This window comes from Homalodisca vitripennis, chromosome 1 (genome assembly GCF_021130785.1).
Source record: "Homalodisca vitripennis isolate AUS2020 chromosome 1, UT_GWSS_2.1, whole genome shotgun sequence".
NCBI classification, from domain to species: domain Eukaryota; kingdom Metazoa; phylum Arthropoda; class Insecta; order Hemiptera; family Cicadellidae; genus Homalodisca; species Homalodisca vitripennis.
In genome coordinates, this window is record NC_060207.1 from 166,293,068 (window position 1) to 166,309,640 (window position 16,573).

The following is a 16,573-nucleotide window of genomic DNA, read 5'->3' on the forward strand; positions in this document are numbered from 1 at the left end:
TATTACTAAATAAATAATTAATACTAAACAAATGTGACAGTCATCTTCGACAAATTTTGTCTCTACATGCTGAAATAAGAGTGACAAAATTTACATGCCACCAATAATAAGTTAGTTTGATTATATCATAATTTTTAGATCCAGAATTTATAATTTCAGTAAATCAGTAAACAAATTGTGTTATTGACTAGTATTGTGGCCCTTTTATGACGTCTTTGTAATTTTCCATACTATAAGTTAATTAGAACATTAAAGATATGTTGTGTCTTCAAGTTATATTATGAAATTCAATTTTAATTTTTCATAAATCTTTCAATATACTTATTGTTTTAAAACATAATTTATGCTACATCTGAATTAATTAATTATCAAATACTTATTAAAAATTTAAAGCAATGAAGCAACAGGAAATTAAAATCTAATTTTTCACAACAGCTTAAAGATTTTCATAGTAAATGTGTATTATTTTCATTGAATAGTATTTTCATAGAATTTCATAGAATAGTATTACCTACTATTTCTTTCAATTATATGTACAAATAATTTTGCTCTATATTTTATAGAAAAAATAATTAGTTGTTATGAAATCAATAAACTTAAAACCGTAAGTTTATTCTAGTATTCAAGTTAAGATAAGTTAAGTTAATTACTGAAGTTTACAATACAATAGAAGCTATTTTATTAGGCACATTGAATATTTATGTATATTTTATTTGGGTAGTACACACACCCAAGAAACTTCTCATTAACAATTCATTAATGGGCTACTGTTTAATCGTGTTCTAAATTAAATAAATTTACTGTTTTATGTTTCAGTTCCTGCCACATCAAAACGTACCAAGACTGCACATCAAACATTGGAGAATGTTCAACCTCATAATTTGGCTCTTGAAGGTGAAGAAGATGAGACATTTGAGGACGCGGAAGAAAATAAGTCAAATCTTACAGTACTAGCTGAAGACTTAGATAAGCTACACTTAGGCACACCTGGAAGAAATGTAGTAACTTCAGCTGCCAGTCATGAGTTTGTGAATACCAAGCAGTTTAGAGTAAACTCATTACGTCTAAGTGACAGTGATTTCTTATATGAAAGTGATGATGCTAGTGATGTATCTCAGAATAACAGTTTGAATAAATCAAACTACGAAGTTTCACCAGTTCTCATTAAATCCAGTGAACACATGTCTAAAAGTATGGAGGTTCAAAGCTTTTCCGAAGGTAAAAAAGAATTAATTAATGTGCCAATGAGCTCAAGTGTTAATTTCACAGAAAGCCTGTCTGGAGAAAATGATTTTGGTATTGTCAATTTTTGTGATATTTCTTTGTCTCCAAATTTTGTCCAACCTTCTGATTTACAAAAAAGTGTTGCTGAGATTGATATAACATCCCCAAAGGAAAATTCTAAAAGTATTAGTTTTCAATCACCTACAGATGAAACTACTGCAACTAACCTTGAAAAATCCTATGCAGACTGTAAAGAATCTTCATTATCTCCTTTCAAGATAGAGTTCAAGGAGAATTTTGCTAAGATTGATTCAACACCAGAAGTACACATTTCTCAGACGGATGATTCAATGTCTTTGACCAGTATTGAAAAAGATGCTGTGGCAATTGAATCTGTGATTGTAAACTCAGCATTTAGTAATACAGGTGTCTCACCAGTTTCAAAAAATAAAGTAGAAAAAGACACTGACTTAATTATAAATACTTCAGCCGGAAATCTTTCACTTTCTTCTCTAGATCAAGTAAATCTTGTTAAAAGCAGTGCAAATCACATAATAGATGATGAAATCAAAATTACTGAAGACAACAATGCAAATGTAAATGCAGAATTCAATAACAGTATGGTTGACAGTAATACTCTAACTGAAACAAATTCCAACATAGCAACTCCCAAAATAATGACCTCTGTATCAAATTGTGGATCACAACATAAGATTGACACAGTCTTAACCACTACTGTACATGATGAGGTTTTTTCCATCAACTCACCCGTCTAATTCACTCTCATCAATTGAACTTGAAGATACAGTTGATGTAACAGTATCTGACAAACTACCTGATATAGTCAATAATGTTAAGGATTGTAAACAATCTGAGAATCACCAAAACACTGTTGAAGTTGTTACACTTTCTGAATCTTTCCCAACAAAATTTCAATCTAAAGATGTAACTTTACTTAATGAATTAAATAGACATGAAGAGGGTGAGATAGCAGGAGATTGTAAGGAACTGTTAGAGCATATGGATTTGAATGCCGCAGGAATTAAAGTACAGTCAACTTACATTTCTTCATCTGATGAAATAACTGATAAAATTATAGTTCCTGAAAAGGAAATACAATCTGAAGATAATGTTACAAAATCCACTGTAAACACCAACATTTTTTCAACTGTTTCTGAACTCAACCTTGGTGAAACATTACAAATTGTATCATTGTCTCAGAAAACTGATATTCCTTCATCTGAAGAAATAACTGAAAAAATCATAGTTCCAGTTTCAAGCCATGCAGAAGAAATACAATATGAAGAAAGTGCTTCAAAAGCCACTCTAAACGTAGCAAATTCTTCGAATTTATCTGAACCCATCCTTGGTGAAACTTTAGAAGCTTCGTCCTCTTCTCAAAAAACACTGGAACAACAAACAGAAAATAGCAAACTACTCCATGATGAAAGTATTGATGTGAGCACTGAAGAACAAGAGGCAAAATTAAGTTCTTTATCAGAAGTTGCATGTACAGAAAATGCCCTTTCAGAAGTTTTAAAAAGTGGTATATCATCTGAAAGTAAGGATAATTATAATGAGATACTAGGAAATGAAGAACTTACTATTCCAAATTTACCAGAGCTTATCTGTGAAAGAACCAACATTCATCAGAAATTTGATGACGAAATACAATCTGACACAATGAAATTTTCAGAATTGACTTTGAATGAAGTTGCAGAACAAAAAACCAATGATGAGTCTTCACTATTTAAATGTGACATGGTTGGATATGTAAAGAGAACTGATGAAAATTTATTTCAAAACTCAAGTCACAAAGAAGTTGAAATCTCCCTGAGTATGGAAAAAAATCTAGACCCAGCTGACAGTATACAACTCACAAATTCTAGTTTGTCTGAGGTTCTCAGTGAGACCGATCTTGGTCAGAACAGATTGGAGAGAGTTGAATCTGGAGGTAATATGTTTTCAGAATCAGCTTTATGTACAATTGAAGAAAAATTAAAGGATCATCACTTACCATCTGAATTACCAGATGAAAAAGAGGATTGTATCAAACCAAACAATTCAATAGTTGATAATGATGTGGTAACTATTCCCCAATCTGAGAATATAATTATTCCCTCAGAAGTAAAAACTGTACCTGTTACCACTGATGAAAAGTTGAATTTAGTGTCATGTGAAGAAGAAATGGATTTTGAAACCAAAGAGAGCTATTCTGAGTCTACAACTATTTTAGATGAACAAATGAAAGAACATATAAAATCAGTAGATATTGATGAAAACAGTGATTTAAATGAAATTTCTATATCATCACATAAAGCACTACAAGTGACAGAGAACAAAGAAGCGTTGGGGGTGAAAGAAATTGAATTGAGTTCGCCCAGTATCAACTTTATGGAAATTCCAGTTTGTGTTGAGCAAACAACTCTGGAAAATCGTGTAGAATTGTCAGAAGTAAAAAATACAAATATTGAAGAAGAATTGTATGACATTTCAACTAAAAAAGAAATAAATCATAAAACTAATGAAACCTATTCTGAGCCATCAACCATTCTAGATGGGGTACTTAGACAAGAAATACTAATTGATAAAAACTGTAGTTTAAGCACAATATCTACAGAATTGGCTCAAACAAATTTAGACATCACAGACACCAAAGAATTCTTCCCGCAAAGAGAACTTCACTCGTCTAATATAAAATGTACAGAAGGTGTCCCTTCTTGTGTTGAGACTGCAGAACAAGTAGATATTATAAATCATAAGCCTGTTGAAAATACTGTTAACATGAACAGTGGTGAGAAAGTCACTTTACGACAAAGTAGAGTTGATTGTAATATATTAGAAATACGTGGAAATGATCATGCAGTTGAAAAAGAATTCACTGAAGTTCACAATGTAAATTGTGAAACAAGTACAAAAGGTCTGGAAGAAGTTACATCCTTGCATGAAACAAGTGAGTCTAAGGATTCTTGTAATTTTGCTCCTCCAAATGATTTTGCAAACACAGAAGTTAAAAGTGATCTAAAATCACAAGCCATTACAGAGTTTGAACATAACATTTCTACTCATAATCCAATCAAAAATTCTTTAAGTGATGAGGCGCAAATTGATTCAGTATCGATCAGTAAGGAAAGGCATAATAATCCTGTAATGATAGAACATGTTCTAGAATCTGAAAACTCATTGAAGAAAATACATACTGACTCAATACAAATTGAAGAAGCGAATATTGTAGTGGAAAAGAGTTCAGAAATTCTTGACACTGACATTAGTGTTGTTAATACAGAGACAGGTGTTTTGAAAATGTCATCAGATTCTCTTAACTCAACTGAGAATAATATTTTGGTCTCAAATTCTGTCGAAGTAACAGAATCTGGTATATCCGTTCAACAAGACATCACTTGCAGTGATGAAAGTTTGAGTAGAAGTTTTAGTTGTACTTCAAGCAATGATAATGAAGCAAACTCATCGTTTTTAAATACAAAACAGTCATTAGAAGAGATGGAAAGCAAATTATACAGCGAGTTTACTCTAACAAATCTTAAGGTAGATCAAATTCTCAGTAAGCATGAACCAATAGAGTCACTTGCGTCAAAGCTCATCAACAGTCCTGCAACACAATTTGACGAAAAAGAGTATCGTAAAACACCAAAGTCGAAATCTCCAGGATACAAAACTAATAAGTCTAAATCACCTCCTAAACGAAGCCTTATCAAAGATTTCAAAACTTCTTGTGTCACTGATCCGTCTAACTCCAGAGATGACAACATTGAGATTTTTGTTGCCAGTGAAAAACTGGATGTTACTTTTGATGCTTTTGATGAAAGATTAGCAGAGGAAGCAGCCAATGTATCGGAACACATTCTGAGTCTGTCTCATGATCTTCAAGATTCAGATTCAGATGGAGAGAACAATAGAACTGTTATCACATTAAATGAGGAGAAGAGTAAAGTTGTTGGTCAATCTTCAAATGTGATAGTGAGTGCATCACCATCTCTGCTCTCGTCACACAGAATCTCTTCAAGAGGAGAAACTATAATTCTAGAAACACAACCCTTTGTTGGCGTCAACACTGCATCATTCGAGTCTTATTTGCAGGTGAAGTCACTTAAATAAAACTATAAAGATTGATGTGAATTTATTATAATGTGTTATTACTTGTCACATCATTGTAAATAATATGAATTATCTTTAACAAAAATACAATGTAATATTCAAGAAGAAACAGTATTTATTTGTGTGATAAGTTCAAATGTTTTAATGACTTGGTAATGTGGTAGATAATTACTTATTTCATAAATACCACCCTTTGAGTGCTGATGTCTCAGGCTACAATATACCATCTAAATGTTCTCACAGACTGAATGGCACCCCTAGCATTATAAGATCTCATTCAACCATATAATCTTATATAAAGTTGTATAAGCTAGTAATAAATAAATTTGTCCAAGATGGTCGAAATTTGTTTTAAAATTAAATTACGACAAATAATATAATATTAATAAGTTGTGGCTAAAAATGTCATATCTTAAAAAATTGGTTTTAATTTGAATAACTTTCATTTATATCCGTTATTGGATTTTATTATTGAATTTAATATTTAAATGTGAGAAAAACGATCTTAAAGAATAAAATTAGTTATAAAACCTTTTACTAAGTACGTACCATAAGTCTGCATTAACTTTTCTGTTCAATGTTTAAATCTAATGTTCATGCAATCTATTATGTACTTTTAACCATTGAAGTTTTTTATAGCCAAGTAAAGGACATTGCTGGGTTAACTTCGGTTGAACTTATTTTAAATCTTTGTTATTATTGTATTATAATAATGTTATATTTAATTCAAATCTATTTATAAATAATGAAAAACCTATGTACGTTTTTAAAGAGTTAAATTTATTTTAAAAGAGGAATTTTTGAAGAATCAGTTATTCATCTAACTTACACTAAATAGCTTAGGTAAAAAAATCAAGATTAACCATTGGGAACATACAGGGTGTACATAATTTACTCTATCACACTTCTCCATATAATTTGTCAGATCACAATAAGTAAGAAAAGTGGAATAAAATATAGTGCTATGCTATTAGTTTACTGCCTGCCTATTTTCAGTCTTTTTAACAAAAAATATATCTTTGAACTGATTAAAGGTATAACATGCAAATTTGCAACATTTTTTAGTCTCATTAAAACCTGTTTATAAAGTTTAAGAAAAGTATCATTTTAGATTTCAAAATAGTGGTCATACAAAATGTAATAACTCAAAAATATCTTTTTTTTAATGTATAAGAATAGTAAAATAATGGTTAGTTTCAAATTAACATTTTAATACCAACTTTATGTTTCTGTGAGAAATAATAGAGTAATGAACATTTCTCATTCTCTTAAAATACACTAAGTGAGTATTAATGCTATTGAACTGTACATTATTACATTTATTAGCTTAAATTAATAGCTCAATATTGTCATTTTGAACATTTGCTATGACATTGTGTGAATATTGTTTTGCATAATTGTTCTTTAAATTATTTTATGTAAATACCACCTATTTAACATAGAATAAGTTGCTTTACATAATTGTATTATTTCTTACTTTAATCATTTTAGTACAGAAGCTTAATAAAGAAGATTGTCCGAAAAATGCCGGAGATTTCTCTCAAGGTACTGCTGAAATAATCCAAGTTTTTCAGATTTTGTAACATTTTTACTAAAGCATCCATAAAATAAAAACCGTTTTGGATAGGCTCTTAATTTTCTCTGCAGACAAATCGTAACTAAATAATGGAAAAAAATTGAGCATGAAGGGGAGGATATAAAGCATTGATATATCTTTATCCAGGGGAATTTGGTGACATATGTTGACAGATTTGTAACACTGAAGTGATGGTACAATTTCAGCAAGAAGACAAACCAGTTGGTCATATTCCTACTGTCCCAGTTTGCTGACAGGTTTTAGTAAACCAGGAGTTTATATATTTGAAAAATTAATGAATCTATTGCTTAACATCCTCATATGTATATAAGGGGTTTTATTAGGCCTTTACGCATAGGTAGGCCGTGTTAGGTTTTGAATTATTTTATATGAATTATTTATATTTGTTCAACCTCAGTATATCTATGTTCAGAATAATACGGTCTACAAAACTATGTCAAGGAAAAATTCTGATATATTCATAATTTATTTTTCATACAAAATCATCTTTTATTTAAACCCTAATTTTTCAATGATCAGAACTTATCATTTATTGTAACTCTGCTATTATTTACAATATTGTACTGTACAGCAGTTTACTTTTAGGATAAAAGTTACATGTATGGAATATGTGGTCAAATAGATATAAAAATTAGGCACAAACACTAATTTTGAGTTAATTTTGGGGGTTTCTAGTAAAAATATATTTTTTCTGTGTTTTTGCAATATAAAACTGAATTTTTTAAATTTTACAGCAACTTTTTAAAATTTAAAAACATAACCTAACTTTATCCTTGCATTTTTATCACGAAAGCGAATTTGTATGTGCAAATTTAGGTGAAACACAATTTTTATTTTATTGAAACGAAAAACTACATATTATTATTCTACTTTAAATCAAATATATTTTGGGTATCTTGGGATTTGGAAAAAAGACAAAAAATAAATATAACTTTAGGCAGCTAAAATATACAATTTTCTTATAAACATTCACAAATCAAAGTTTTTATTCATCACATGATTATACTGTATGTATCTAAAACAAAAATGTCTGGTTTTTAGCAACTGTTTCTAAAACTACATTTATTGAGAAAAAAAACTATATGCAACAATGTACATATTATGTAGTTTTACTATTTTTGTAATGAATTATTTATATTTAAGAAAGACTTAAGTCCACTATTCGAAGTTTTACATTGCTGCATTTCCAGGGTTAAACTATATAAAACACACATTGATGGAGACTTCAGTGAACGTGAAAAGTTCTAAAGACTAAACATTGCTAGACATACCCAGGAATTTAGTATGGTCCGTCTAAGTTAACGATTCTTCAAAAGTCATAACAGCTGGCTTATGATAGTTATTGTAATTTCCATATGACATACAGGAAAGTGCACATTGCTCGTTGGTTTTTCAATTTAGATTGTCAAAATGAATGCAAAGTTCTTATAAAGCAGATATTTCAAAATATTTTATTGAATTAGATTTAAAATAAGAGAGTAGTGTCATGTATCAAATCACACAACCCAAACTACTGACGGTATGACATTGTTAAGGCAATAATTCCAAGTTCATAAAGCGGTCCATCTCTACACGACTGTTAGTGCTCACATTATTTCATGCAACTAAACAACAGTTCATGTTTTTCAGTTTCTAAGATTTATTTACATAAGTAATTATTTCAATATCTCTGCTACAATTTAGTGGTAGCAGTTTTTGTCCAACACCAATACTAGTGACCAAATAAAGATTGTTCAAATACGTATATATCACATTATGTAATTTTAAACATTACGTCAAGGTAACACAAAGTACAAATCCTCTGATGTAACAAACAGTGTGCTGGAATTCAACACTCAACATCTGCTCAGTGTTACCACCTGTAGGGAAACAATCACAGCAAACTACCTTCAATAAAGACAAAAACATGAAAATTTTCTAAAAAATGTTTGACCCTCCTCAATTTTGTGTTTATTTTCTTCTCTTACCGCTTCCTACATGGGGACATATTGATTTCACGGTTATAATCCATTTGGTGAAGATACCTTATAACTTTCAATAATATTTTATCAATCCATTTCTGTAAATTGATATCAAATAATAATTTTATCAATCCACTACTAAACTGAAGGAGAGTGAAATATTGTTGTGCAAATAAGAAAAGAATTTTCTGCTTGTTTTGTTTTCTGTATTTGTCTTTAAAGATAATTTACCATCAAAATTGTGATAATTTTTTATTGATTTAGTAAGTTATAAATTGGTATCTGGTGGTATGCTAGTATCCAAATACTTAAAAATAAATCCAAATTTAGTATTTTTATGTTGTGGTGTTTGTATAAAATATTTTGTTGGTGTTGTTTCTTTACATACAAAAATAATATCTATCATGAAACAATAATAATAATGTTTAGTCTTTATATTTTTATACTGTTAGTATAATACTTTACTGTATAAGTATTACTGTAATTGTTATTATTTAACCCAGATATGCCTGAATTATTTTTTTTTAATTTTTTTTAATTCTACAGTTTTTTTATACTATAAATGTATTCTTCAAACACATTTTAACAATAATTGTAAAAAAATTTCATCGTCGTTTAGTAAATAATGGGTGGCCTATATATAGGACAGTAGGAAAATATGAGTGAAATGCTAAAATATTCCAAAAATGCTTTTTATTTTTAGAAGGGTTACATTTACATTGGATATATATGTTTTATGTACTTAATTCAACTGTGTTTTTAACAAAGATATATAAAACAACAAGCTTAAATAAAATTTTTAGTAAGTGCATTTGTTAGTTTTATGGCTTTGTGTGGTAATCAATAAAACATTTAGTATGAAAGAACCAACATCACACTTTTGGCATCTGGTAGTGCACTTGGCATGGCAATGCCCACATCTCGTTTGCTTTTCCTGAGGAACAACAAGGTGGTCCAATCTGTCAACCCTGGAGTCCACTTTTGATTGTTTCGATGGCCGTCCAGCCTTTGACGCGCACACCTTTACCAAATGTTTCTAGCAGGTTACAGGCAAGTCTGCGTCTGAAAGACAAGTGGTCAAGGTTTCCCTCCCGCATGGCGGTGAAGTTGCCAGGCATTTTGTTCTGCACTGTCAATGCAGTCACAGATCAGAGGGAAATACCACTTCTTACCTCTGATTTGGATTCGGTACAGGCTCATATTTTGATCGCACCGGTCCACTCCGCCCATTTTTTTGTTGTAACTGGTGTATGAGGTTTGGTTGAGGGATGAAAGCATGTTTCTTGGCTTTAAGTGAAAAGCGTTTTAACCTGATGTATGGGTTGTACACCAACAGCATTTGAAAACAAACAGTGACAAATACTGTTGTCATTCCATCTTGCAATAATTAAATTTTCATCACATACTTTTCGTATTCAAAAGTTCCCCTTTCTTTCTTTTTCAAATCTTTTACTATCAGTCAGTGGGCACTTTGCTATTCTGTTCTCTCTCACCGTACCAATAGCTCTTATATTCTTTTGGGACAGTTTCTCAAACAAAAGGTAGACCAGAAAAAAAAATTTATCAAAATACAAGAAGTAACGGGAAATCACCATTCTTCTTCAGAACATCACAGTACTGCAAAACAACACTGGCACCAAGGCCCAAGTGTTCATACTGAGGGTCCAAGGTGTGGCTGCTCCCTTGGTAGGGGTCTTTCCAAACTACATAGCCATTGGGTGTAGCACCAACCCAAAATTTTGTAACCATAGCGAATAGGTTTGTTTCTGATGAATTGTTTCAAACCATGCCTCCCAAAATATGGGACCATAGACTCATCAACTGAGTGGTGTTCCTCATGTGGTGCGTAATCAAAAAATGTTTTGTTCAATGCATCAAACAATGGACGTACTTTTGCATACTTGTCATCAGCATTGAGGTTGTCATTATCACAAACATGCAAATTTGACATAATAAACTCAAATCTGTCTCTAGAAATTGCATTTACAACTAATTCATTGCGAGTGTCCAAAGCTGTTTCCCAAAACATTCGTCTTCGAGGTAATGGAACATAACCACTCAACAACAATACTCCTATGAAAACATTTCATTTCATCGACAGTTACATCACCTAAACGGTTATGTAATGCCGCATAACGATTTGTTTTCTCAACTAATAAATCTACAATATCATCATCGAAAATACAGAAAAAAACTGTTCCATTGGTGTTAATTTTTGTTGTACTTCCTGTCTATTACTCCAAATAGTATCATCTAGTTTTAGGTCCTCTTTGACCCATTTGTACTGCTTTTTTAGTGAATGGCTTACTAACCTTTTTTGCTGGTTTCTCTTCAGTGAAATTCTGAATTCGTCTTACTTTTTTATTTGGTGGCTGTGCTATGTCCATCTTCGCTGAACTAGAGGGTAAGGTTGGTTGTGATAAAGAAGGATCCTCTTCATCTTTGTTGTCACTCAGTTCAAATTCTTGGAAACTTCAGCCGGGGCCAATAGTTGGTTTCCTGGAAGATGATGGATTGAAGTCATGTCCCTCATCCCCAGAATCCTCATCAGTGACATCATCATTTGCATTGATTGGTGGCTTGAATATATACGCCAATTTCTTCATCAGGTGGCACTTGGATCTCTTCATCTTCTAGCATCGTCAAAAATTTCATGAAGGTTCAAGTTCCTAAAAAATTCAAAGTACGATAAATAACAAGGTTTTTCAGAATTTTTTATAAAATAACTGTAAAAAATTGTATTGATGCTTAAAACAAAAAGTTTAACCCCAATTACTAAGTCACGACTTGAAATACAAGGGTCGAAACTCATTTGAGAGTGGGAAGCATTATTGTTGTACATATGCCTACTGGACTACATGTAGGACGGGCCAATTCCAAACATAACCTATAAACGGTCTGAATTTAGAACGGTCACATTTCAAGATAAATGTAATAACTAGTTAGTCAGTTTATTAGGAAATGTACTTAAATAGGTTTAAAACTTACGAAATAATAGTATTGTACTTACTTTTCGCACATGGCGCAGAGCTCATGAAGTTGATTGGAAATCCTAAATTTGTAAACTAGTCTAAAGAAACAAACTAGTTGAAGCATTCACTTGATTGTTGCTCAGATGCATTCAGTAGCTCTTACTGAAGACAGCAACCACCCTGCCACCTGTTGGAAAAAGCTGAAACTACTTCAGAAGTAAGCTTTATGGAGAACACTACAAGTGTCCTAAATATAGGTCACTAGGCATATCTGGGTTAATCATTATTCATTGTACAATGATGATTTGTTGCTCTAAACAGCTAATCGTAATTTTATTTAATTTATTTTTTTAAATGTATTTTTTGTTATTTATTTAAATCGTTGTTACAGAGTATGCGCTCGGTACATCCCACTGACCTGAACCAAAGTGAAGCCGGCCCAATCACTGCCGATGAACTAAGCACTCAGGACTGTGAGTAGTCGCTACTAAGCTAAGATAGTGATTTAGTAACACAAAAATGTTTATTCTACATAATTTGTTTGCTACAAATCATAAATATTTTTATGGAAAGAGTACAAATCACTCAAAAATGGCCAGCCACTACAAGAATTTTGAATTGCTACTTTGAGAGTTAAAGGGCTTTCCTACAGAAAGAAGAAAAGCTGCTCAAATGATCCCTTTTGAGTTTAAATTTTGTACTTAGAAATAATTGCTTACCATCATTGGGTATTAATTTTCCTCCAAACTAACATTACAATTACAGTGAATTAACTCTATAATGGAATTGGTGAATAACTTCATGGAGCTTTAAGAGATCATTTTTGGGCTTTGATTATCTATGATTTTGAAGTCGCTTTGTCTGGTTAGATGCTGCTTACTGATCATGAAAGAACGTTTCTCCGTAGTCTCCAAGTACCTGCTGTGATTCATGTATTACATGTTACTATAATTTGTTTTATTCTCTATTCTTTATTCACAAAATATTGAGTTCTGATGTAGTCAAAATACATAGCAATATTTATATGACTTAATAACAGATCTGACAATCTGCTTATTTTTGTTTTGTTCTAGCTGAACACGACCAGTTAAACATGATTTTCCAATTGCCAGAACACCATTAAGTCATAATCGTTTTAGATACAAGTCATAAGTCATCTTCATGATGTAGATACTCTTGCATTGAGTAGAAAGGTCTCTTCGAATAAGCTTTTTCCTGAGCGTCTTCTCTATGATGTTTTTTATTTCAGCTTATAAACAGTTGACAATTTTGGGCCAATGTAGGATGGCTTCTTTTCGTATAACAGTAGTGTGGAGAAAGGGTGTACTGGGATCTATGCCAGGCGCCATAGCCATACAGATTGTGGTGGCGTAGCAATTCTTTACTGCTGTCAGTTTGTAGAACCACTCTGCGGATGTATAGTGATACTATTGACATTATTCACATTTTTTAAGGTATCCCTACACGTATTCCTAGGGCTAAGGTTTCCAAGCATTTGTATGACTTTTTGTATAATCAAGATTCGTCGGTTGTTACCTACTGAGGTACTTCCCCACGTAGCTATTGTTTTCCTCATGTGGGACTCAGAGTGAGTGATATATCGGTATTGTTATAGTACTGTAAAAAATGAGTTATGCGTTTTAGTATAAAAAGGCAGATATTTTGCAAGTTTTTTGCATACGAAGTCCATTTTATCATTATCAACTATTATTCTTAGAAATTTATCATTTTGTGTCCTTTCCATGACAGGTAGAGTAGGAACTTAATTCTTCATTCTGCCAAAACCCAGTTGGTTTGTTTTTGAGATATCGATTAACAACTAGGTCGTTTTCATAGCAGTATTGCTATATATGATTTGATAGCTAGGTTATCAGGTGAGCTGTCTGATAGAAGAAGTGTTATGTCGTCTGCATAAATTAAAATTGTACACTAATAGTCAAGACATTCTGGCATGTTATTTATGAATAGCAAAGATTGTAGAATAGAATCTTGAGGTATTCCTCTTTCTACTGGCAAGTAGATCTAATAGTTTGTGCTATACCATTTTCTATATGAGATACTTTTATTAGTTGACTCCTTCCAGTCAAGTAGCTCTCAAACCACTTGTAAGCAATGTCTCCTTTCCTGAGATGTTTTTGTTTATTGAGAATACATTTATGTCCCAGAGAATCAAACTCCTTGCTGAAGTCAGGCAATATGTTAATTACAAGTTTTCCTTTTTTAATATAGTCAACGATTAGTTACAGAAAACTCACAGTTTTTATTGTATTAATAAATTAAAAAATGTAGTTACATACAGAAAAAAGTGGTTTAGTCTCATTAGTAGAAACAAAATAAATGGGTTTGAATGTAATGGAAAATTCTATTAGCTGTTTTAAGCCATCTTGAAGGTGTCAAATAACCTGGTTATAGATTACCTTTAACAACTGCAGTTAGTACAGGGTGACCACCGGGAACCGGACGTTTTTTAAATAAACATAAACCACTTATTTTTTAACATAAAACTTATTTTATTACATAGAAATGTTTGTACTTACATGCCATTTAAGAACAATGTTACTTATGGAATATTACATCAAATAGATGGTGTCCATTTTCTTGAATGCAGGTTTCTAACCTTTTAAGAAAATCCGCATGTACACGTTCGAGGAGCTCTTGATCAATTGCTGCCACTTCGGTCTTGATTGCATCCTTTAGCTCTGCCAAGGTGCGAAGTTTGTTGTTGTAGACTCGTGATTTGAGGTACCCCCACAAAAAAAAGTCACAAGTCGTCAAGTCAGGTGACCTTGGGGGCCACTGGATGTCGCCAAAACGGGAAATGACCCTTCCTGGAAACATCTGATGGACCACAGCCATTGACAAGCGAGCAGTATGCGGTGTGGCACCATCTTGTTGAAAATAAACGTGTTCATTTCTGTCTAGACCTCGTCTTCTCAGTTGTGGACGTAAGAAAGTGTTCAGCATGTGAATGTAACGTTCAGAGTTGACTGTTACTGAGGCTCCATTTTCACCTTCAAAAAAATATGGACCAATAATTCCAAAAGTGGCAACCGCACACCACACAGTTACACGTTCTGAACGGAGAGATTTTTGGTGAATTATGCGAGGATTCTCGGTTGCCCAGTAACGTAGATTTTGCTTTTTAACTTCTCCATTTAAATTAAAATGTGCCTCATCACTCATAATGATTATTGTGCTGTAATTATTTTCGAGCAACACTTGCATGTGAATGGCGAAGTCCTCTCGCAGAGCGTAATCTCTTTCCTTTAGCTTCTGAACAACACACATTTTATAGGGATGAAATTTTAAATCACTTTGCAAAATTTTCGGCACTGATTCACGCTTTAACCTTAGCTCACTTGCATGTCTTCTTACTGAACGACTTGAGGGCTAGTCTCACCCTCTCGACGTTTTCCGGCGTCCTTACGGTCTTCCTTGGGCCAGGAGATTTTTCTTTAAAATAACTCCTGTCGTTCTCAGATTTTGAACCCACCTGAGAATAGTATTGCGGGTAGGAACCGTACCATGGCGTCCAAGGTTGAAATGAGTGCGAAAAAGCCGTTGTACCGTTGTAACAGACTCACCATTTTGCACATACGCGTCGTATGCAAACATGCGATGCTCCACTGTCCACTGCTCCATGGCTATTGAAATGGCATTGTATAGCGAGGTCATTCACCACACTCTCCCCCCTCTCCCATCTTGGCTGAGCGTGTACTAGCAATTTCAAAAACGTCTGGTTCCCGGTCACCCTGTATATCATTAAAACATTTTTATCAGAGCTTAAATCTGCTTTATTGGTAATTTTGGGTAAATTTATTTCAATTGACTGAAATCACTTTACTAGAGAGTTTTCACAACTTTACAGCATTTTTCCTATTGGTCCTCTTGTGGCACCATCCAAATAAATTAATAAATTTTGCAATGGTAGTTCATTGCCATGAAGTTGACAGATGTACCGTTGCAGTTGCTTCTGAGAGAGAATCATCTTTATTTCATAAAATATACAATACATTAAATGTATATGAATAGCGTCAATACTAATACTAAAATATGATTTTCTAAACCTTACCTAAAACTAATATTTACATTTTTTAATACTTTGATTGCATTAAAACTATTGCCTCAATATTTTCTGGCCTCATCTACCAATTCATTAATAGAGTAAAGGGCTTTGTTCGTTAGATACTCCTTAATTTTTATTTCAAATTTATTATAATTAGTTTCTTTTTTGATTTCCTCAGATAAATAATTTAGAAATCTTTTCCCCATAAAATCAGTTTTAATTTCATAAAATGTCAAATTGTGTTTGTTAGTGATAATTTTGTTACATGTATTGTAGCCATGCTTAGGTGTTGGAGATTAAGCAGAATTTCTTTTTTCTTTTTCTTACACTTTAATTCCAAAAACTGTATAACACCACCTTTTGGCACTGCATTTATGATGGTATTATCAAATACAATAACAGAGAGAAAGTTCAAATCGATATTATGCTCATTTAAGAATCCAGTGCTAATAGTTTTTTCTGAGTCACAGGTTAAATGCTCAAGATAAACCATTATATTGAGATACTCTTGTATGAGATAAGTTGGAAGGAGAGATTTTTTCCATAATGTTTCAACAATATTACTTTCTACCTCTGATAATTCAACATCCAACAGTTCTTTTGTAACCCTTATCTGGTTTGAGTACATGCTTTCCAC

At 32.3% G+C, this 16,573-nt stretch overlaps 2 protein-coding genes across 8 annotated transcripts in view; both read left to right on the top strand.

Annotated features, from left to right (window-relative positions):
- LOC124352680 overlaps nucleotides 1-2,961 on the top strand; it is a 70,263-nt gene extending 67,302 nt beyond the window's left edge. For all 5 annotated transcript variants that reach the window (XM_046802262.1, XM_046802263.1, XM_046802265.1 and 2 more), the window contains one exon: nucleotides 817-2,961. In XM_046802262.1, the coding sequence (XP_046658218.1) occupies nucleotides 817-2,000 (1,184 nt within the window). In that variant the 3' untranslated portion in view covers nucleotides 2,001-2,961. The remainder of the gene's footprint in view (nucleotides 1-816) is intronic.
- The window catches only part of LOC124352679, a 37,292-nt gene continuing 22,774 nt past the window's right edge, over nucleotides 2,056-16,573 (top strand). For 2 of the 3 annotated variants that reach the window (XM_046802258.1, XM_046802260.1), the window contains exons 1-2: nucleotides 2,096-5,322; nucleotides 12,262-12,343. In XM_046802258.1, coding sequence (XP_046658214.1) covers nucleotides 2,245-5,322; nucleotides 12,262-12,343 — 3,160 coding nt within the window. In that variant the 5' untranslated portion in view covers nucleotides 2,096-2,244. Of the gene's footprint in view, nucleotides 5,323-12,261; nucleotides 12,344-16,573 lie in introns of all 3 variants that reach the window. The other variant, XR_006921526.1, reaches the window with a different exon arrangement.